We start from the raw sequence: 22001 nt of genomic DNA on the forward strand, positions 1-22001 counted from the left end.
TGACATGCTCTGCCAGTTGCTTGTTGTCTCAGTTTGCCAGGGCTGCTGTGACAAATAGCAGACTGCTGGCGTAAACAATGGGAACGTATCGCCTCACTGGTGTGGAGGCTGGAAGCCCAACGTCAAGGGGTCGCCAGGCCACACTTGGTCCCAGAGCCTGTAGCGTTCTGGGGCTGGCTCGTCAGCCATCCTGGGGTTCGTGGGCTTGTAGATGCAGCTCCACCTCTGTCCCGTCTCTCTCTCCTCTGGATTCGACTTCTGTTCAGCATCTGTGTGCATGTCTAGATTTCCCCTCCTCACAAGGACTCTAGTTGCATGGATTCAATTTGGTCTCATTCAAATAGCGTCTTCAAAGGGCCCACGTAAGAATGAATTCACGCCCATAGCAGGGAGTCAGGACTCGAACATGTCTTTCTCGGGGCTAGGATCCAATCGACCAGCTTAACCTCAGGATGGTACCAAATTACCTTCCTATTAGCCATGATCTAGAGATTTCTGGTTTTTCTACAGCCTTGCCAATACTGGGCATTGTACTTTGAAAGATATTTCTATCATAATAGGCAAAATGAAGTATTTCATCATTGTTTTAATTTGCATTTATTTTAAAATGCTTCCTTGCTATTTATTGTTCTCCTTTTGTAATTTTCCTGCATGTACTCTATGACCCTTTTCAACTGGGAGATTTATTTTTTTCTTAGTTGTCAGCAAGAAAACCTTACAGACAATAGCTATGAATAGTTTTCTAGTGTATATGTTTTAAATATTTTTCCAGTTCTTTTTTTTTTTTTTTTTGCTTTCTAATTTAAAAAAATTATTTTTGAGGTACTGGGGGGCCAGGGATTGAAACTGGGACCTAGTATGTGGGAAGGTGGTGCCCAATCACTGAGCCACATTGCCTCCCCTGAGTTGGTTTTTTGTTTATTTTGCTTGTTGTCTGTTTTTGTTTTTTAAGGAGGCACCGGGAAATGAGCCTGGGACCTCCCATGTGAGAAGCAGGCACTCAATCATCTGAGTCACATGAGCTCCCTGCTTTTTAATTTTGTTGAGTCATTTGATGTACAGAGTTTTAAAATTTATGCTGTCCACTTCACCAGCCTAAGTTTCAAAACACCATGTAGGAGGATATCAGTAACTAGACTACATTTTTATTTTGAAAAAAATATTCTGGTAGAAAAGTAAAGAATGATATAGAGGGGCAGGGTGTAGTGCTGTTTGGTTTTGTTAAGATTTATTTAAACTGAGGTGGGGCTGGATTTTCATTGCTTAAAAATTGAATATAACTGGCATTGAGGAAGGGTGATAAGGGTATGAAACTAAGGTCAGATGGAGAAAGAACTTTGGATTTGGCTGATATTTGGGAGGTAGAATCAACAGGCCTTGGTCATGATTTAGTTGGAATTTAAGAGGAGGGAGAAGTCAAAGATGACCCCCAAATTTGGCTTGAGAAACTGGGAGATGGTGGTACCCCTATTCAAAATTGGGACCACTGGAGGAAGTGTAGGTTTGGCTGGTGGTGAAAGTATAAGTAGTGGTTGGTGAGTCTATGAAATTTTCATTCCATTTTAGAGAGGAAAATATTTGTTTTACAAAATGAATGCTCTTGGAGCACAACATCCAGAAATGTGACACATTTCTTATCGCCTCCTCATGCCAGTTCCATCTGATAGGTTATTTAAATCTCACTGTTAGGATCAATCCACATCCCCTCCCCCACTCCCAACACATACATTTTGAGGCTTAAGAGAAAAAGTTATTTAGAAAAATAAAGGATTCTATTTCCAACAATACAGTGGCCAAATAGTCAGAAAAATGGTCTTACTGCAAAACATTTAGAAATGCCAAAAAAAAATACAACAAATGTTTATTTTAATGTATGTCTATATTCTAAAGAAAATGAGGGAAATCTCCAGAGGCTCAAAAGAAAGCAAAACCTATAACCTGAATGGTAAACTAGCATTTGCCAATACCAGGGATTTAGGACTTTGACTTGAAGGTCTCATCTGGGCCAAGACAAGGCTTTGGATCAGTTCAGGTAGGAATATTGGAATTGAGCAGCATTTATTGGGATTTATAAAGAGTTATAGTCTTACTGGAAGGGTATGCAGGAAAAAAGAAATTTCACCTGTTGGCAAAGGTAGACTACAAGGAAACTTGGCTGTCTTGCTTTTGGCTTCAGATTGGGAAAAAGTGTCTCCTGAGAACTCATAATCACAAGCTTGCCTTCACATGATTTGAAGATTCAAAGAACATCTGCTGCATGGTTCAAAAAACTCTAAACTAGAATGTTAAATGGTCTTAGACTGGTGGCATCCAAAGTGACCGGAAGGGGCAAAAGGAAATGTTTCTTGCCTGTTAGCCAAATCTAGTCCACCACCAGGTTTGTAAATAAAGTTTTACTGGAAAATAGTTCCTCCCATTCATTTGCATTTTAGGTATGGCTGCTAGTTGCAATAGGAACCATTGTGTTCTCAAAGCATAAAATATTCACTCTCTGGCCTTTACAGAATAAGTTCACCATCCCCTGCTCTAAAGGAACCCATTCTCAATCCAGGCTTCTCTGGCTTTTCATGATTTGCTGGGCTAAATATTAGGTCACAGTACAAAATTATAAGGACCATACGGAAACAGCCATATAATGAGAGCCATCAGAAACAACAATGATGTTTAAAATGTTTAAAGAGGGAAACGGACTTGGCCCAGTGGTTAGGGCATCTGTCTACCACATGGGAGGTCCACGGTTCAAACCCCGGGCCTCCTTGACCCGTGTGGAGCTGGCCCATGCACAGTGCTGATGAGTGCAAGGAGTGCCCTGCCACGCAGGGGTGTCCTCCACGTAGGGGGAGCCCCACATGCAAGGAGTGCACCCCTAAGGAGAGCCGCCCAGCATGAAAGAAAGTGCAGCCTGCCCAGGAATGGCGCTGCCCACACTTCCCGTGCCGCTGACGACAACAGAAGCGGACAAAGAAACAAGACGCAGCAAATGGACACAGAGAACAGACAACCGTGGGGGGGGGGGTAGGGGGGGTGGGAATTAAATAAATAAATCTTTAAAAAAATAAAATAAAATGTTTAAAGAAATATAATGGAATGGAAAACAGGGGCAAGGAACAAGAAATTACAGGGGAGCAGATGTGGCTCAAGCAGTTGAGTGCCTGCCTCCCGCACGAGAGGTCCTTGGTGCAGTTCCTGGTGCCTCCTGCAAACCTGATATTTTGACCCTATTTTTTCCAGCTTATTTTGTATTTAATATGTGTTTAATTTTATTATTCCCCTTTTTCTATTTTCGGTTAGATTGACCATGTTTCTTTATCATGCTTTGATTTCCCTCTAAAAACCACCCTTCCCAAACGTCTGTTTTTTTGCCTAGAATTTTTTCCAGTTTGCTCGTAAATATATACAAAAACTGTTAGTAAATTATTTTATGATCAATACCCATTTGGATTTATCAACACATTTTGCCAATTCCTTTGCTCATCATTGCTTCCTCATCCCTGCCCTTCACTCTGGGTTCATTTCTCGTCTGACTAAAGTATATTGTGTAGTGGGTCTTTGGCAACGTTCTCTGTCTTACAAATATTCTTAGTCACGGTATTGCTTAAAAAGATTCTTCTTATGCTGTCACTCGTGAATGCTGATTCTTGGTTCATGTGTTCCCTCAGCATTTAAAAAAGTTTTTTTAAAGCTTTATTTTATTTATTTCTCCCCACCTCGTTGTTGTTTGCACTTGCTGTGTCTGTTCATCTTCCTCGTTTCTTTGGGAGGCACCGGGAACCGATACCTTCCGACATGGGAGAGAGGTACTCAGTCGTTTGAGCCTCCTCAGCTCCCCAGTTTGTTGCGTCTCATTGTCTCTCCTCTGTGTCTTTTTTTTGGTTGTATCATTTTGTTGAGCCAGCTCTCTACACGGGTCAGCTCGCTGCACAGGCCAGCTTGCTTTCACCAGGCAGCCCTGGCAACCAAACCTGGGACCCTCCATATAGTAGATGGGAGTCCAAACACTTGAGCCACATCTGCTTCCCTTACCTGTAGTTTTTAAGATTCTTGCTTCATTACTGACATTCTACATTTTCACTGTTCTTAGGAGTAGTCACTGTGTCATCCTTTATCTCTTAAAATATTGTTCTTTGCCATTGCCTTTATTCTGTAATTCAATACTTCTATGACATGTATATTTGATCTTCTAAATTTTTCTCTATGTCTCAAAATCTTTTTTATATCTTCTTCCCTATATCCCTGTGCTGTTTCCTAGGTGATAGCCTCACTTCTGCTTTCAAATTCATTCATAGTAGTTTCAGTTGGGCAAGTCTACTATTTATTCTCTTTATTGTTTTAAAAACTATATATATTATATTTTATTAGTATATATATACTTTTTCATTTAGTTCTATTTTTGTTATTTGTCTACTCTTATTTCAAGTATGCTAGTTCTTCCTTTATCACTGAGAATTTTGCAAGTGCAAATTCTTTTTTCTGACTGTTTCATTATCTTTATTTTTAGGGGTGTGAATTCTCTCTTTTGTCCGGTCTGCTGTCAGAGGTACTCTCTTGGCTCTGGAGCACCTTAAGTGCTTGGTAGTTTTGTTTTGAGACTTTATCGTGTGTAGAAGTTTTTCCCGTGAGCACCTCTTCCTGCTGTGTGGTTTTCATGTCCAGGTTGGATAGCTACAGATCCTGCGTCACATTAATATCTCGCAGCTCTTGTCGTGGGCTCCTGTGTGCTTCTGGAAATGTATCCACACCTGCTTGGGCTTGCTGTCTGACCAGGGGCCCATGGGAAGCTGAGCGGATGGGCCGGTGCTTCCAGCCCTTGATTAGGGCCTTGTGGCTGGAAACATACCCCATGCCAGGGCCTAGAGAAGAAGCAAAGGCACCTGCACCCAGGCAGGAAATTCCGTCAAACTCACCTTCAATGTTAATATGTGCAGACTCCAGCCACTTACCACCTGTACTGCCACCACCCTAGGCAGTTTCTCCTTTCTCCTGGATTCCTGAACTAGTCTCCTTATCTCCCTGCTCTGGTCATTGTCCCCAATCAGTTTATCCCAACAACGCAGCCTACGTGATCCTGCTAGACTGTAATTTAGGTGACGTCTTCCTCTGCTCAACGCTTTCCATTGGCTTCCATCTCACCTAGGGTAAATGCCCAAGCCATTGCCAGGGCTGCAAGATTCTGCGTGCTCTCTGCTCTCTCTCCTGTTCTGCCCTGGCTCATTTCCCTGCAGACTCGTTGAGCACATGGGCACACTCTCGCTTCAAGGCTTTGGCACTTGCTCGCTCTTCCTGCAATGCCTTTTCCATGAGATAACCACGTGATGCTCCCTCACTTCAAGGACTTACTCCAGTATCACTTTCCTGATGAGGACTTCCCTGGCCACTCCACTTAAGATTGAACACCCCACTTCCCAGGCGCTGTGTGGTATTTATCACCATACACAGGCCACTTGTTTATCTTGTTTCTTGACTCTCTCTTCCATCGGAATGTAAATTCCATCAAGGTAGGCATTTTTTTCATGTTTGGTCTTCACTGCATCTCCTGAGCCCAGCATCATACACATGTAAGCACTCCATACATTTCTGTGGAACGACTAAATCAATTCTATCTCCATTTCACAGGGTTGGTCACTGAGACCTTGCAAGATTAGATAGCTTGTCTAGTGTCAGTCAGTGTGCAAGCAACAAAGCTGGGATTCAAATCCAGGTTTATCTGACACAAAGCATAGATTGTTAAGCCCTATGCATACAGATGTTCTGAAGAAAAGATATTTCTCTTTCATATTTGTACTTGTCTCTAAAACTGTAATCACTCTAGAGATGCGACTGTATTAAGCATTAACTAATGTCTGCATTGTTTTTATAGCACATCACCTTCAGGTTGCCTGAAAAATGATGATGAAATGAAGTCTAAAATTTCTCCAGCCCCTGCTTGCCAGGATCATAATAAGGCAGGACAGGTACAGCATCCTTAAACAAGCAAAATCCAATTGGAATCTCCCTCTTACTTTTGTTTCTCAAAGACAGTTCTAGGAAACCCTTTGTAATGATAATATATGGGTATGGTTCAAGCATTCAAGATCCAAAGCTGAGCAGTGATAAATCTGTTTATTAGTCAAGATCTCTTAGTTAACAGAAATAGGGTTGGGAAATTTCTAATTATCAGTTGCCATGAACACTTCTGATCAAGTGAGAGCTCAGTACGCCCTTTTGAATATTTGTAAGACCCACTCTGCAAAATCTCATTTTGCTAAATGTCACTAAATTACATTCTTTTATAAACTATACTTCTTGATACACCCAGCCTATGGAGAGCTTGTGAAGGGAATGTGAAAGTGAAAAACGTGAAAGGTAAAAATGAATTTGTCTTGGAACTTGGGTTTGTAGGAAATGTGCTATGTATGTTTGCAACGAGCACAACGCAATTCCCCGTTGTACTATGGCGAGGAGAGAAGGAGAAGAGAGATAGAAGATGAGCGGCTCATCCAGCAGTACCAAATGTTGAAAGAACAGGAGGCTGTCTTCAGAAACCAGGTATCCCAGCATTTTGATTAAAGAGTGTTTAATATGGGACAGTAAAACACGATGATGATAAAACGCCATTAAAAAAGTTCCATCAGGGAAACGGACTTTGGCCCAGTGGTTAGGGCGTCCGTCTACCATATGGGAGGTCCGCGGTTCAAACCCCGGGCCTCCTTGACCCGTGTGGAGCTGGCCATGCAGCAGCGCTGATGCGCGCAAGGAGTGCCGTGCCACGCAAGGGTGTCCCCCGCGTGGGGGAGCCCCACGCGCAAGGAGTGCGCCCGTGAGGAGAGCCGCCCAGCGCGAAAAGAAAGAGCAGCCTGCCGAGGAATGGCGCCGCCCACACTTCCCGTGCCGCTGACGACAACAGAAGCGGACAAAGAAACAAGACGCAGCAAATAGACACCAAGAACAGACAACCAGGGGAGGGGGGGAAATTAAATAAATAAATAAATCTTTAAAAAAAAAAAAAAAAAAGTTCCATCACATGGCTGAATTTACTGATGTGTAAAACTTAGATTGTATACACGTTCTCACTAACGCTAAATATCACTGGGATGATTCTCCACACAGCTAGATGTTTGCTCCCATACTAACTATTTCCCCCACAAGGACCGAACTAGAATATTTAAATAGCTAGGTTAATATTGCCTTTTTTCTTTTTAGGTTCCAGGGGTGGGGCACTGAACCTGGGACCTCATATGTGGGAAGCTGGTGCTCAACCACTGAGCCACATCAGCTTCCTGGAGTTGGTTTTTTTTTTTCCCTTGTTTGCTTTTGTTTCTTTCAGGAGGCACCAGGAACCAAACCCGGGACCTCCCATGTGGGAGACGGATGCTCAACCTCTTGAGCCTCATCTGCTCCCCTTACATTGTTTCATTTTTGATTCCTGATGAAACCTGACCTTGACCGAGGCTTTTTTCCCTGCAGATTCACAGCCTATCTCAAGCAAGCAAAGATAGGATGGTGGCTTCACGTGTGCTCTATCCCGATTTCCTTGGTCTCCGAGAATTGCCCTTCTCTGAGGACTGCTCTACTGCCCTGTCCACATCTCCCATCCTTTTTTATGATCTCTGTAGTGGTGGTATCTGAAGTCCAAGAACAGGAAGTAAAAATTCTTCCCCAACCCCCTTTTAAAATCTATGAGGACATTAAAAAATACCATTGTTTCCAACAGACCGGCTTCTCTACCTTGATCAGATTATTTTAATGTGATAGAATTCATTTTTGAAGGGTCGTATTTCCAGATGTGATTTTTTTTTTTCTGTCATAGATGAAAATCCTGGCTACTAGAGAACAGAATCAGAAAAACGCTGCCTATAATCTTGGAGTTGCTGAAGCTATGAGAAACCACAAGAATGAGAAACCTGAGTTTTATGTAAGAGCATTTCTAAGCCTTGCATTGCTGATGCTGCCCGTCTGGGGGTGTCTGGACCCACTGCCTGGACTGCAGCGTGAGCCGTTCTCCAGGCTGCGGAACGGGACAGCGGATCGTGGCGGCTGAAGCTTCCTTCGGGGCCGGGGCTCTCAGCCCAGGCTCTGCTCCACACCACCCCGCTCCGACACAGTTCCTCGGAGTCCCTGCAGCTCCCGCTCTTTCACAGTTCTCAGCCAGGCCCTGGGCCGGGGGGTGGCAGGACACCACGTCTCTGCAGGAGCAGCCCTTACGAAGGGGGGCGGCCGCGCTGCCGCTGTCCTTGGGAGGACCCCCGTGGGATGCGTCTGCTCCGTCAAGCTCAAGAAGCCCTCTGCAGGTGCCGCTGGGCCCTCTGCCCACGCTGGCTTTGTTTTCAGTCCTTCTCTGCCTTCCTTCACTTCTGCCTGCACCTTTCTCCTCGCAAGCCACTATCCAGGTGGCCTGACACTCTGGATGTAAAGCCAGTGGAGCAGCTTTTTCGTTCATGGTCAGGCCCAGCCCCTCTGCAGATGGCTAGGCATGCGAAAACCAACGTCAGCTCCCCTCTCCTGAGGGGTCTCAGGCTGGCGTGCACGGCAGGCACGCAGGCTCGGGCGTGGTAGGAGAAGGGCTGTGATGCCGCTGTGGACAGGGCGCAGCGGGCAAAGAGCAGAGTCGCTCAGGCCGGATCAGCGACCTGGGCAGGCCTCTGCAATGTAGGAGGGCGACGAAGGGACCGACGGGGGACAAGCACGGCTGGCAGCAGCCGTGGGCAGGGGCGAGGGCAAGGGAGGGCAAGGGAGGGCGGTGGGGGTAGGGGCGTGGTCCTCTGAGACTTAGGCATGGTCTCTCTGAGTTCCAGATTGCATTACTGACCCCTCTGTGTCTCCTCTTTGTTGTATCCAAACCCCCCACAAGTGTGGAGCCCCCTCCTCAACCTCTTCTCCCACCCTTCCCCTTTTAGTGAGGGGCAGCGCCCATCGGCCAGGTGCACAAACCCCAGACCTAGGAGTTATCCTGGACTCTTCTTTCCTTCTCCCCCACATCCAGCCTCGCCACATCCAGTTGCCTTTACCTCCAAAATAAAATCACTGGCTGTTCACATCTCATCTTCAAGTTCATCGCCCTAGTCCAAGCACAAAATAAAGCTGAACTTCTGTAACACCTTCCTAATAACTTATATCTGCCCTCCAACCACTTATTCTCCACCCGGCAATCAAAGTGATCTTTTAAAATTGTTAGCCGGAAGGTATCACTCTTCTGTTTGACACCTCCGATGGCCACCCTGAATTACAAGAACCTCTAACACGTTACCTTGACCCTCAGGCCCTACCTGATCCGGCACCGGCCTCTGTCCCCGAGCTGCTGTACTTCTCCGTCCTCAGCCGCCCAGAACTTCTTTCTGTTCCTTGAACAACCTAGCCCGTCCCATCCCGTGCCCCTGCCCCTGCTCCACGTCTGTGGGGGACGCCCTGGTGTCTGCAGTGGAGGCGATTCAGTCTCCACTGAAAAGCCTTCTCCGCTAAATCAGCCAGTGTAGCCCACTCCCACCGAGTCACTTGCTGTGAAGAGGGCGCCCTCGTGCAGGTGTCACTACCTTGTGTTTGTTCCTCGTCCGCTGCCCCCGAAGGCGGCCGCAGGGTGAGGCTCTCTGGCCTGGCCCGCGGTGCCTCACTGTGCCTGGAACGCGCAGGCCTTCGGCCCCTCCCCACCTCCGCTCCGACTTGCTCATGCTTTGGCACTCACTCAGAACTTCTCCTTGCTTCCATCTCAGTGTCCTAAGTGCCAGCTTGGGGCCGAGGTCAAGCTCTGTCTTTCTCAGAAGTGGAGCTTTGTGCGGTTCGCCTCAGCTTCATCCTCCAGCACCCTTATTCTGTGGGTCACCTCAACCGTAGCTGGCCACTTGTGTTGAAGGAGGGCGGGTAAATACTAGAAATAAAGAAATATATTCTGGTTGACTGTAGTCTTTTGAGTTAACTTCATTCTTTGTTACTTTCTGGTATCTAGCATAAATGAATTGCTTTTCTTCCATCTAGAAATCCTTCCTATTTGATAAACGGCCACTCAGTCCTGAGATCAATGCACTAAAGCAAGAGGAATATTCCCAATGTCTCCTGAAACAAATGGATAACAGAAGGGAAAAGGAAATCAAGCAAAGACAAAACAGAGAGCTGATGGACCGCTTAGAGCAAGTGCAACTCACAGAGGAGTGAGTCAAGTTCAGAGACACATCTGAAAAATGGGTTTGGCATTTTCTGTGAAGTTAATTCCCGAGTGGGACTGAATCGGCATTGGTAGTTTCTAACCAACTCTAGCCAACTGAGCAGACTAACCCAGCTGGCAGCCAGTACCGTAGCCTAACGTGCCATTAGAAAGACCTCAGAGCCACGCATGCCCATGGCGGCCCACACCTCTGGGCCAGGAGAGCTGTTAAGGAGGCTACGGTAATGCGGGCAGAGAGTCGAAGAACTGTATTTCTATAAAATTTATATGTCCTATCATACTCACTTTATAGATCACACGGGTTCCCGGAAGGCTGTGTGTAATAGTCATAACTTATATGTAACAGGAGAGATCACTTTTATTAAAAAAGAATCTTAGGATGAATTATTTTATAAAATGAATAGTTACATCTTGCTTTCCTCTCCAGGTTTTTTAAGCATGGAGGTTGGGGCTTACCTGTCTCATTGTAGCTCATTTGAACAATATGGTCAGTCACCTGTTTACACCTAGCCTATCTGTTCCACGCTCAACACACTGTCCACTAGCCTACGGATTTTACTCTTTCTTAAGATTAAAGCTCCCAGAAGCAAGCATCAATTTTTACTTACCGGGCTCTCATTCTTATGAATATTCATTAAATATGTTTTACTGATGTTAGTCAGCTTTACCAATGACTCTTTGTAAAACTCTGTCCCCACTCTTCTCCTGTTCTCAACTGCCAGACTAGCTGCACAAAGAGCTAAATATTTGAAAGATAAGATGGAAGAAACACAGTGTTACAAGAGAGCTTTGGATGCACAGGTAGGGAAAATTATTGTTATTCTTAAAGTTCTACAGTGCTTCAGTAGCATTCTAAAATATGCATAAATGCTGCAATGTATTGAATACATTTATGTGTTATCCATTTGTTGCTTTCTGAGCTACTTGTTCCTTGCTGTAAGTTATTGGTGTTTTACACTACTACAGTGTTGTGAAGAAAATGTGTTCCCTGGTATGACAGTAACCTGCATTATGTGTGTCCCCTTTTCAGATAAAGAATAAACCCCTCCAGCTGCCCATCTTTGAGCCAGATTCCTCAGAGCCTATCTTTGGTAAAAACGAGGGTGAGCTGATGATGGAAAAGCGTAAACGAGAACAAACTTACCTGAAGCACCAGCTGCAGGAGGCTGCTGGCTGCAAGAGGAGAGCCATCCTGCACCAGCTTGTGGACCAGAAGCGGGATTTGCAGATGCTGCAGAGGACACACAAAGAGTAAGGAGATCCCCCTACCCCACATCTTTCTCTCTCTTCCCCCTCTGCCTCCCCGCCCCTCTTCCCTCTTCCCTTCCCCCTCACTCTCTCACACATGACTAGAGAAGAATAATAACTAACACATCAAGGAATTTTAATGTGCAAATCATTGTGCTAAGCTCATTGCACGCTTCATCTCATTCTATCGTCACAATTCACCTGATGAAGAAAAGTTATTTTTAAAGCATACAACCGAATTCTCTTGCTCCCTTTTCTTCCTCCAGTTACCTGTTTTTTTCCTTCCCATTACAACATAACTTCTTAAAAGAATTGTCCATACCAATCCTATCCAATAGAAATTCAATCTGAGACATATACAGTCATGCTCAAGTAGTCGCAGACATGAAACTCAGACTTTCTTAGCTTCCACAAAACTCTCGCCTTCAAAGAATCTGTGCATGTGTACGCTTTATTGATGTTTCATGGTGAGGGGTTTGATTAAGGTGGAAGGGTGGACAGAGAAGGACTTTATATCATATCAATGCAAACACCTTTAAATTAGAACATCATATGTCACATGTCTTAAAATGCCCAATTGGCCATCCTACCGATGGGAACTTTTAAAGGCCCCAACTGGGTCTCAGCCTTGTAATATCTCCTTAGCTCCTCTCTTGCTTTCCCATCTCCCATTTCATCTACTCCCCACCACTACCCCAGACTGTACAGACAAGTCCAGTTTCTTCCTAATAGATATTCAGCAATTCTCAGGTCCCGATTAACCAAAATCATCAAGGTACTCAGGAGTTTCAAAAGGACTTCAGTTTAAAGGAATTCACTCTTTTAAAAATACATTATTTTATTGGAGAGGTTACAGATTTACAGAAAAATCTTGCAGAAAATAGAGTTCCCATATTACTCCTATGTAGCCGTTTAAGATTATTTTATGAATATCAAAAAGAGAAAGATTATGTTTGTTAACTAATCTATTACTCTGGGTGTGATACCTTTTGATTGCATTGAATTCAGTGGAGGGGCATTTGATTAGATTACTTGATAAGATTGCTTTAGGACTTTTGATTAGACTATATCAGTAAGGTGTAACTCAGGTTGAGTCTCTGCCTGCTTGCTGAGTCTAATATAAATGGGTGCTCCGATATACAAACAGAGGAAAAGGGGAGCTGGCATATTTGATTCTGCAATGTGAGAGAGAGGATTGCTTAAGGTCAAAGCCCCCAAGAGGCTGGGCCCATGGAGAAGCTCAAGAGGAGACCAGCCCTGCTATATGCATGATAGTGTAGAGCTGAGCTTGAGAAGAGAGTGGAACAGCCAAGACTGACATAGAGGACTGGAAAGAGACAAGCCTTATGCCTAGGTACCCTCAACTGAGCTCCAGTAGGTGGTACAGCCTAGAGGGGAAGGAAGAGACCAGGCAGAGATTGCCCGCCATCTTGCTTCAACACATGGCAGCTGACTTGGGTGAGAAAGCACCTCTTACGGTGCCTTGAGTTGGAATTTCCTGGCCTTGGAACTGTAAGTTTTTACCCAAAATAAATAACCTTTATAAAAGCCAACACATTTCTGGTAGTTTGCATTGGCAGCGCTTTGGCAAACCAGCCCCTCCCTCCCACCCCTCCCAGTCTTCCCTATTAACACTTCGCATTAGTGTGGTCCCTTTGTTACAATTGATGAAACAATATTATTATAATTCTACTATTGAATATAGCCCTTAGTTTACATTAGGGTACACTGTGTTGTACCATCCTTTTGTTAAAGGAATATACTCTTTTAGAAGGCAGCTGTACTTATAAAAAGAAAAAAAAAGTTATTCTTAATAAAAATCTTATAAATGGTTAGTGGGATGGTGCATGGATTTGACTCTTGCTTTAGCACTTGCTGTTATGTTCTTTAACAAGCAGGCCCAGGCAGGAGTAGTGCAGTAAGTTGAAAATAGAGGCTGTGGTGATCCTGTGGGATTTGAACGTTGGTAGATATGCACTAAGGAAAGAGGTGTGAGTGGTTAAAAGCATGACCTTTGGAGTCGAGTCATAAGTGGGATAAAGTCTTGCATCTGCCCAGGGCAGTATAAACTTGTGTGTCTATATGGTTTGCTCAAATATTAAAATATTTCCAAACTGCTTGGTAAATAACTGTTGCCCCAAGACCCACAAGAGTGCCCGTGCTGCCCAAGCTACCTGGCCCCTCTCTGGGAACCCCCTCCCACCTATGCATGATTCTGCCTCCAGGCAGGACCCTTCCCGGCACCCACTCTTATTGGTTGGTGTTCATGCCGTGCCTCTTATTGAACAGTCTGAATATTGGAATATTACCCATGGTTCTGCCATTGTACTAGTTGTGTGGTATTGGGCAGGTTATATACCTCTGAGCACATTGGTTTTCTTATCTGTTATTAGGGAAACTATTATTATCTACTTCCAAGGAGGCTGAGGGCTAAATGAAATAATTCTTGTAAATAGCTTAACATAGTGCCTGGCTCAGTGTAAGTGCTTAGTCAAAGGTAGCCATTGTCATTATAAGAATAGGAAAGGGAGGAAGAGGCTATTCTTTTCCTGGTTTATAGGTTATTATTCAGCTTAATCAGGTGAGATATTTGGGGTCCTCCCGAGGTCAGAATTTACCTCAGATAATTATTTACCCACTCTACTGATCTCAGAACATGACTCCAAGTGATTTTTAACCTTTTATCTAGCGCAGGGGCTGCGCAATGTTTTTCAAGAGGGAAAAAAATAGTTGCAGAACAGGCTACAGTAGAGTCTCAATCTTGTGGGAAAGGTGATGTGGTGGTATGGCTAATTGTGAGTCAAGTGCCAGGTAAGAAGCAATCAAGTGAAGAGGGAAAGCTCCACCTCCAGTTACGTAGTTAACTGGAAATGGCCTTGGGATGAGATTATGCCCATGACTTTGAATTTACTTCCTGTTCCATGATTCTAAGAGTCCATGAAAACTTCCTCTCATTTTTCCCTTAAGCACGCTATTTTACTTTCAAGAGATGCCACTGTTTTGAAATCACAGGTATATATACTAAGAGGAAAAGATTATACTATAACAATCCTAAAAGGTTCTGTATGCATTTTGATGGTGGAAGGAGAGGGGGATACAGCCAAATAAGGATTTCTGAAAGCATAAACATGTCTGAGGCAAGACATGTCTTTCCCACTGATTTCTTTATTCTTTTTAAAAAAACTTTATTTAGGTATAATTGCTATACAATACACTCCATTTAAAGTGTGCAATTTGATATATTTTAACATATGTGTAAAACTGTGAAACCATCATCAAGATAATGAATGTATCCGTCATGCCCAGACCTTTCCTCCTGCCCCTTTGTCATCTCCCTTCTGCCCCTCCCCAAGTCCCCATCCTCAAACAACCATCCATCTGCCTTCTGTCACTATAGGTTAATTTGCAGTTTCTAAAGTTTATATAAGTGGAATCATACATATACTTTTTTGTCTGCTTTCTTTCATTTAGCATAATTATTTTGAGAGTCATTATTCCATGTTATTACATAAAACAACAGTCCTATCTTTTTTATTGCTGGTGTATTCCATTATATAGATATAACACTGTATCTGTTCACCTGTTGATAGACATTTGGGTTATTTCCAGTTTTTGACTGTTACACTTAAAGCTAGTCTAAACATTCATGTACAAGTCTTTGTAGAGGCATGTAGTTCCTTTTGTCTTGGTTACTACCTAGGAGTGGAATGGCTGGATCATATGGTAGTTCCTCTGAAAGGAACTGTCAAACTGTTTGCTAAAGTGATTGTGCCATTTTACATTCCCACTAGCAGTGAAGGAGAGTTCTAGTTCTTCCATATCTTTGCCAACACTTGGTATGGTCAGTCTTTTAATTCTAATTGTTTTAATAGGGGTGTTGTGCTTTCTTGTGCTTTAACTTGCATTCTCTAATGACTAATGACGTTGAACCCCATTTCATGTGCTTATTTGGCTTCTAAAGATTTTCTTTGATCAAGTGTGGGTTCAAATCTTTGACTCATTTTTCTTCTTTAATTGGGTTGTTTTTTAATTGTTGAGCTTTGAGAATTCTTTATATATTCCGAATACGAATCCTTTATCAGATACATTTGTGAAAGCATAAACATGCCTGAGTGGAAACCATGTATTTCCCACTGATTTATTTTTCTTTTTATTCCCTTGGAGAGACATTTGGCTCCTTTTTAACTTGTGTCATACAGCAGTGGAACAGCCACCCCTTGTCCCATAGTGGCTGTCCCTTTCTGTGCATGCTGCCCCAGCCATATCCACGACCCTTGGCATTTCTTGCTGAGAAACAAAGATACTCACACCTCCCCTACGTGTACTTACTAAGAGAATTAGGTAAGATTACGTATATGAGAGCATTTTTTGGAAACTGTAAAGTTCTGAACAGATATGAACTGTTCTCTCTGCTGGGAGGGGTCCAGCTGTAGAGCCCCTTTGCTACAGGGCTCAGATGCTTGTCTTCTGTTTCTATATTCTTTGTAGTTTATCTTAGATTCTTTTACTTCTTCTATCTTCTCTGGTCATCTCAAGATAGGGTTTAGGTCCTCCAGGGCAAATAGAGGCCACTTTCTTTCAGAGAAGACAATTTAGTCAATGTGATCCACACAGGCCTGCTAAGTTGTTGATACTTGTTTTACTCTTTCTTTAAACTTTTCTGCTTCTGTTTTAAAAAGTTATAACAATCCATGCTTATTGAAATAAGTTAGGGAAGCGGACTTGGCCCAATGGATAGGGCGTCCATCTACCACATGGGAGGTCCGCGGTTCAAACCCCGGGCCTCCTTGACCCGTGTGCAGCTGGCCCATGTGCAGTGCTGATGTGCACAAGGAGTGCTGTGCCACACAGGGGTGTCCCCCGTGTAGGGGAGCCGCACGCGCAAGGAGTGCGCCCCGAAAGGAGAGCTGCCCAGCGCGAAAGAAAGTGCAGCCTGCCCAGGAATGGCGCCGCCCACACGGAGAGCTGACACGGCAAGATGACGCAACAAAAGGAGACACAGATCCTGGGTGCTGCTGATAAGGATGGAAGCAGTCACAGAAGAACACACAGCGAATGGACACAGAGAGCAGACAACTGGGGGGCAAGGAAGGGGAGAGAAATAAATAAATAAATCTTAAAAAAAAAAGAAATGTTAATTGGTGAAAAGATTTTTTTTAAAAAGGCTAATAATTTCCTCCACAATATAGCCAACGTTAAAGTTAATATGCAGCCTTCTACATTTTTCATATTCTTTACAAACATTTTCAAACAATATGTACATATATATTTTTCCTTCTATTTTTGAGTGAAAATGAGATCTGAGATTTTATATATTATTCTGTATTTCAACTTTTTAAAAACCTAGTGATCTGTCATTAATTTATAACTAAGTCAATACATACATATCAAATTCCTTCTCTAGTAGCAGCATAATATCTATTATATAGTTATATAATTTAACTTTTCCACTACTGATGAACATTTATTTTGTTTCCATCTGTTTTGCTATTACAATTCTGCAGTTAGCTTTCCTGAACATCTATCTTTATACTGGTTCTTTTGTTTCTACACGATAAATTCCTAAAAGCAGGGTTGCTGGATCAAGGAAATAGCACATTTTAGATTTTACAGGATACTAACAGTTTACTTTCTAGGAATTTGCTTCCACGAGCAGTGTGTGAGAATGCCAGTAGTCTCCCCCATTTTCTTACTTTCTGTTCATTAAAATGATTTTACCCATCCTTTAAAAACTAACAAATAGCCATCATTCAGTCATTGAGCTCCCATGATGTGATAGGCTTTGGCACTTTCCGTATATTATTCATTTAATCTATAGTAACTACACAGTAGCTGCTGAATCGATGCTCTTCAGATGAAAAGGTGGCCACGTTGTTTTAGGAAGGGGGGACAGAGGTCGTGACTGATTCTTGTGAGGGTCCTGACACCCAGTGCCTGCTGCGGCCTGAGCCCCCAGCGCCCTGCACAGCAGGCTGGAGCAGTGGTCACATTTCATAAGGTCTCTTCTAGGCTTGAATGAGGAAGAGTTTCAGTGTGGCAAGAAATGGATACAGATACCTAATTTGAACCAGGCTGAAGGTGACTCACAACAGCAGTGCCTGTGTGCCTGGAGAGCAGGGGCAGAAACAATTAGGATGGGACATACTTGAGAGAGATACTAGACTGCAGTTACTTTGACGACATGGCCTCCGACAAAGATATATTTTGTTATTTCACAATGTTAAATTTTTTTTCATTTTCTCTTGCTTAATCACTTGTTTCTTTCCTCTTCCTAGTTGTTGATTTGAACACCCATCTGCTTTGTCTTATACAGTATCTACTCTACGGTGACCTGTAGACTGAGTACTGACAGCTGAGAAGCTGGGGTGCAAGGAAGGATATGATGCGTATAGCACTGGAAATAACATTTTTTTTTTTTTAAAGATTCATTTATTTATTTAATTTCCCCCCCTCCCCTGGTTCTCTGTTCTTGGTGTCTATTTGCTGCGTCTTGTTTCTTTGTCCGCTTCTGTTGTCGTCAGCGGCACGGGAAGTGTGGGCGGCGCCATTCCTGGGCAGGCTGCTCTTTCATTTCACGCTGGGCGGCTTTTCCTCACGGGCGCACTCCTTGCGCGTGGGGCTCCCCCACGCGGGGGACACCCTTGCGTGGCACTGCACTCCTTGCGTGCATCAGCACTGCGCATGGCCAGCTCCACACGGGTCAAGGAGGCCCGGGGTTTGAACCGCGGACCTCCCATATGGTAGACGGACGCCCTAACCACTGGGCCAAAGTCCGTTTCCCTGGAAATACATTTTGAATGACTCTTCCAATGAGTTACACTAGCCTCAAAGGAAATTAATGGCTTTAAAGGCTGAAGTGGTTAATCGTAGAAAGGTTTCAATAGTGCTAAACTTAAATGGGAAAACCAGATTAACAGAATGGGGCTGCCAAGATCGGTGCATGCTCCTCCAAGGGTTGTGAATGGCATCAGATGGCTCTTTTCTTCCTAGGCACAAGGTGGACAGAACTGCTGACCTGGAGCGAATGAACAGAATCAACCAATGCTTACAGGAGGACTGGGAGAGGAGCGCGGCCATGAAGAGGCAGCGCGACCTGGAGGAGAGGGCTTTCGCAAGGTAACACTCCAGTTGATTAGCAGAGAAACTAACCGAGGACGGGCTCAGTGGGAAATAGTGCTGAGACTGAACAGGAGTGTTTGTTGTGGATATGGGATTGGAGAGGGCTGAGTTATAAGATATGTATTTCCCAGCCCTGCTGTAGTCTTTGCCTCTGCTTAGGGTAACTTTATTTTCTTTTTGAGTGGAGTGGAGGGAGTTAGTGGGGGAGGAGGCAGGCATTCTCTTTGGAAATAGATAGTTGGAAGTAGGGAGAATGTTTTGAATTTTGACACTTTCAAGCTTTAGAGAATGGTCATTTAAGAGCTGAATCAAGGGGCTGTGGGCAAGACTGAAAATTGTAGAAGTGAGATGCCCTTTATGGAAGCAACTAAGAACATCTTCCTGAAACTTATTAATCTCTGTCCCCTCTCCCAAGCCATGTATTTACAAACTAGTGAGGGAATCTGGGTTCTAATACTGGCTCTGATAATTAACACTAACTTTAGATAGGCAGCTAATCTTTTTGTTTCACTCTTCTTATTTGTAAGATGGGGAGAGTAAGTATTTGCCTGACCTAGCTAACATAAGGATTTCAGGGATCAAATAAAGAGATGAGGAAGTGTTACATTTAGAGACATAACTAAAATACTATACAAATGTAAGGTACAATTTCACAGAACGTTAAAAATTTGATGACAAATGTCAAGTCGATACAATCAAGTACTATTAAAAACTGAATATGCTGAAATATTTAAAATTGCTAAATAATTTTTATCATGGATAAAATTTGTTATAATGCAACTTGGTCTGTAACTTTTTCCTTTGAGATTTTCTTTTAAGGCATTTCTCACTTGTCTTTCTAAAGTGTGGAACTCAATTTTGTGACAATGAAAGGACGAGAGATGTGGGAAATAGGTTCCACAGGAGAAGTGAAGTTGTTTGGCCTAGAGAAGAGGAAAGGAAGGGGGGTTTGGAGTTCCAAGTCATTTTCTTAATGTTTTGGGAAAACAGGTAAAAGGCAGTAAGATTAAAGCCAAGGAGACTTTGCATGGATTGAGGAAGAATGCTCGGCCAGCGTGATAATAAGGGATAGAGGCGGTGCAGGAAATGGTCATGAGTGACAAGTTAACAAAGGGGTTCCAGGGACGTGGAGGGTCAGACCAAACTGGTGGGCAGGGCCTCAGCCACGTAGCAGGTTGGAAGAAGGAATTGTTTGGTGTTAAAAGGGGGGAAAAAAAAGAATAAGACTTAGATGTGTGCAGTTAGCATATGATTCTCTCACTACCAAGGCAAGTCAGTCTTCCCCTACCCACCCTCAAGTTTGTTTGTTTTTTATTTCCCTTTTAAGGCTACCCTCGATTTACAGAATTCTACCCACATGGAGATGTGGATGGGGCCGGGGAGTACATCTATCTTGCAAAATCTGGCAAAACCGTCCAGTTGGAAAAGCGGCCACTGCTGTCCCCTCTTCTGCCGCGGGCTGCTTTGTCCTCTTCCTTTTCTGCAGCTCCATCCCTCCCCTGCCCTTACCTCTGCAGAGGCCTCTGGCCTGCTCCCCCTTTCCATTTCAAGTCTACGTCAACTCTCTGCTGGAGCGTTAACTGTGAACCAGCAGCTTAATGTCTGATCTCACCCTCCGCCACGGTGTCCTGGGAGCCAAGGTCGTGCGCCTGACGGCAAAGCAGCAGAGGCTGCGGAGACCTTGGGCACACTGCGTGCTTTGTGGGTTTGGGCGGGGAGGAGGCTGGGATCAGGCTGTTGTGAAGGCGCAGAGAAGAGAGACGGTGGAGGCTTGGAAGCAGGGAATGGCGGGATGCGCTGCTGCAGGAGGAACCCCAGGTGGGCTGTGAGCTCCTGGAGGCCGGGCGCCAGGTCTGCTTTGCAGCCCTCGCCCTGCATGGCGTCAGGGTCGGGCGCCCGCTGGTGACTGCTCTTCTCTCCCCTCCTCAGGGCTTCCGACAAGCTGTTCCTCCTGGACCAGTGCGAGAAGTATCGGCGCTGCAAGCAGTGCCAGAGGCGCACCTCCAACGTGGGCGAGAGCAACCTGTGGCCGCTGAACAAGTTCATGTACGGCTCCCGGCTGCTGGTGTAGCTCTCCAAGTGTGGACCTGGGCCTGTGAGGGAAAGTTCTTATTTTTTGATGTTTGAGATGATTGAGACACAGCATATTTGTTCCCCAGAGGAAGGAAAAAAAATTATTGTGCGTTTCGGTGCTTGCAGTAGCTTGCTTTCCCCTCCTGCCATCTGCTGGCGGCCTGCATCCCCGCACTCGTCTCCGGGGGCAGTGGAGACGTCTGCATGGAGCTGGGGGCCAGCCCTGCGCTGCCACAGGCGCTGGGGACTGCCCGGTTTTGTCTGGCTCCTGGGGTCCCAGGCGAGGGTGCTGCTGGCCCAGCCCTACCGCTCCCTCTATGACTGTGTGTGAGAATCCTCCCCTTTTTTCATCTACAATGATTACTGTCATAATAAATATTTTCCAAGAGCCTGACTGTGCATGACAATTCGTGATGGTAAACTTTGCCACCCCTCCCTAGACTCTTCTGGGCGGACATCACAGAGCTAGGCTCAGCCATTGCCTCGGGGGATCGGAACAAGGCTGCCCGGGCTTTCTGGTGATGGCGCCCCTGGGGCCTTCTTGGGGTGCCAGGGGATCTCTTCCCCTTGGTGTCCTCCCAGTCAGCCATTTCACTGTCCAGCCATTTCTACATCCGATTATGTGGGTACTGGGGAGTGAATGGGCATTGGAAGAGGAGCCTGGCTGGCTTGGCCGGTGGCGCTGCCTTCTCTCATTTCTTCCCTTGCATCCATTCTTTCTTGAGTTAATTTTTTATTTTTAAAGAAGCTTTAGATGCCATAAAAGTTACATAAAAATGGGGAATTCCCATATACCCCAAACTCTGCCCCTCCCCCGCTTTCTCCCATTAACATCTTTGCGCCCCACTGTTTTATAGGTTTTGACAACATGCATGATGGCCTGTATCCACCATTGCAATGTCATGCAGGACAATTCCGACATCCCCAAAGTACCCCACATTACACCTGTTCTTCCCTCTCCCTCCCCTCAGAGCCTCTGGTGGCCACTGCCTTTACATCAGTGATACAAGTTCTTCCATTGCTGGAATAACCATAAGTCTACTAAAGTCCAAGCTGCATTCCACCTTATGTTTATTTCTCAATCTTGAGGATTTTGGTTTGCATCCATTCTTAAGCTGTAGGTACTGCTGAGGTCCTGTTAAAGGCCTTATTTTTAGGTAAGGTATATATGTTCTCAACTAAAAACTTCTTCATCTTCATGCTTTTATCTTTCCTTTGGCTGCCCATCCTACCAAAAGGGTAAAAAATTAACACAATAGAATGAAGCCTAGGCTTTTTTTTTTCTTTTTGGTCCTTTTTTAGATATTTAATTTTGGCAATTTTGTTCTCTCTCTAACAAGAGCACCTAAGGCATAAACATTTTTAAATTAAATCAGTAATCAACACTGGGAATACAACCATACATTTCAGTTGTGTAAAATCTTTCTCC

The 22001-nt window shown here is 44.4% G+C and overlaps 1 protein-coding gene across 2 annotated transcripts in view; it reads left to right on the forward strand.

Annotated features, from left to right (window-relative positions):
• Positions 1-20960, forward strand: part of CCDC81 (coiled-coil domain containing 81) — a 47195-nt gene extending 26235 nt beyond the window's left edge. For both annotated transcript variants that reach the window (XM_004455253.3, XM_004455251.2), the window contains 8 exons: positions 5858-5951; positions 6379-6525; positions 7787-7891; positions 9946-10118; positions 10855-10933; positions 11163-11383; positions 18371-18496; positions 20429-20960. In XM_004455253.3, coding sequence (XP_004455310.2) covers positions 5858-5951; positions 6379-6525; positions 7787-7891; positions 9946-10118; positions 10855-10933; positions 11163-11383; positions 18371-18496; positions 20429-20570 — 1087 coding nt within the window. In that variant the 3' untranslated portion in view covers positions 20571-20960. The remainder of the gene's footprint in view (positions 1-5857; positions 5952-6378; positions 6526-7786; positions 7892-9945; positions 10119-10854; positions 10934-11162; positions 11384-18370; positions 18497-20428) is intronic.
• Positions 20961-22001: the final 1041 nt, after the last annotated feature.

Source organism: Dasypus novemcinctus, chromosome 10 (genome assembly GCF_030445035.2).
Source record: "Dasypus novemcinctus isolate mDasNov1 chromosome 10, mDasNov1.1.hap2, whole genome shotgun sequence".
NCBI classification, from domain to species: Eukaryota; Metazoa; Chordata; class Mammalia; order Cingulata; family Dasypodidae; genus Dasypus; species Dasypus novemcinctus.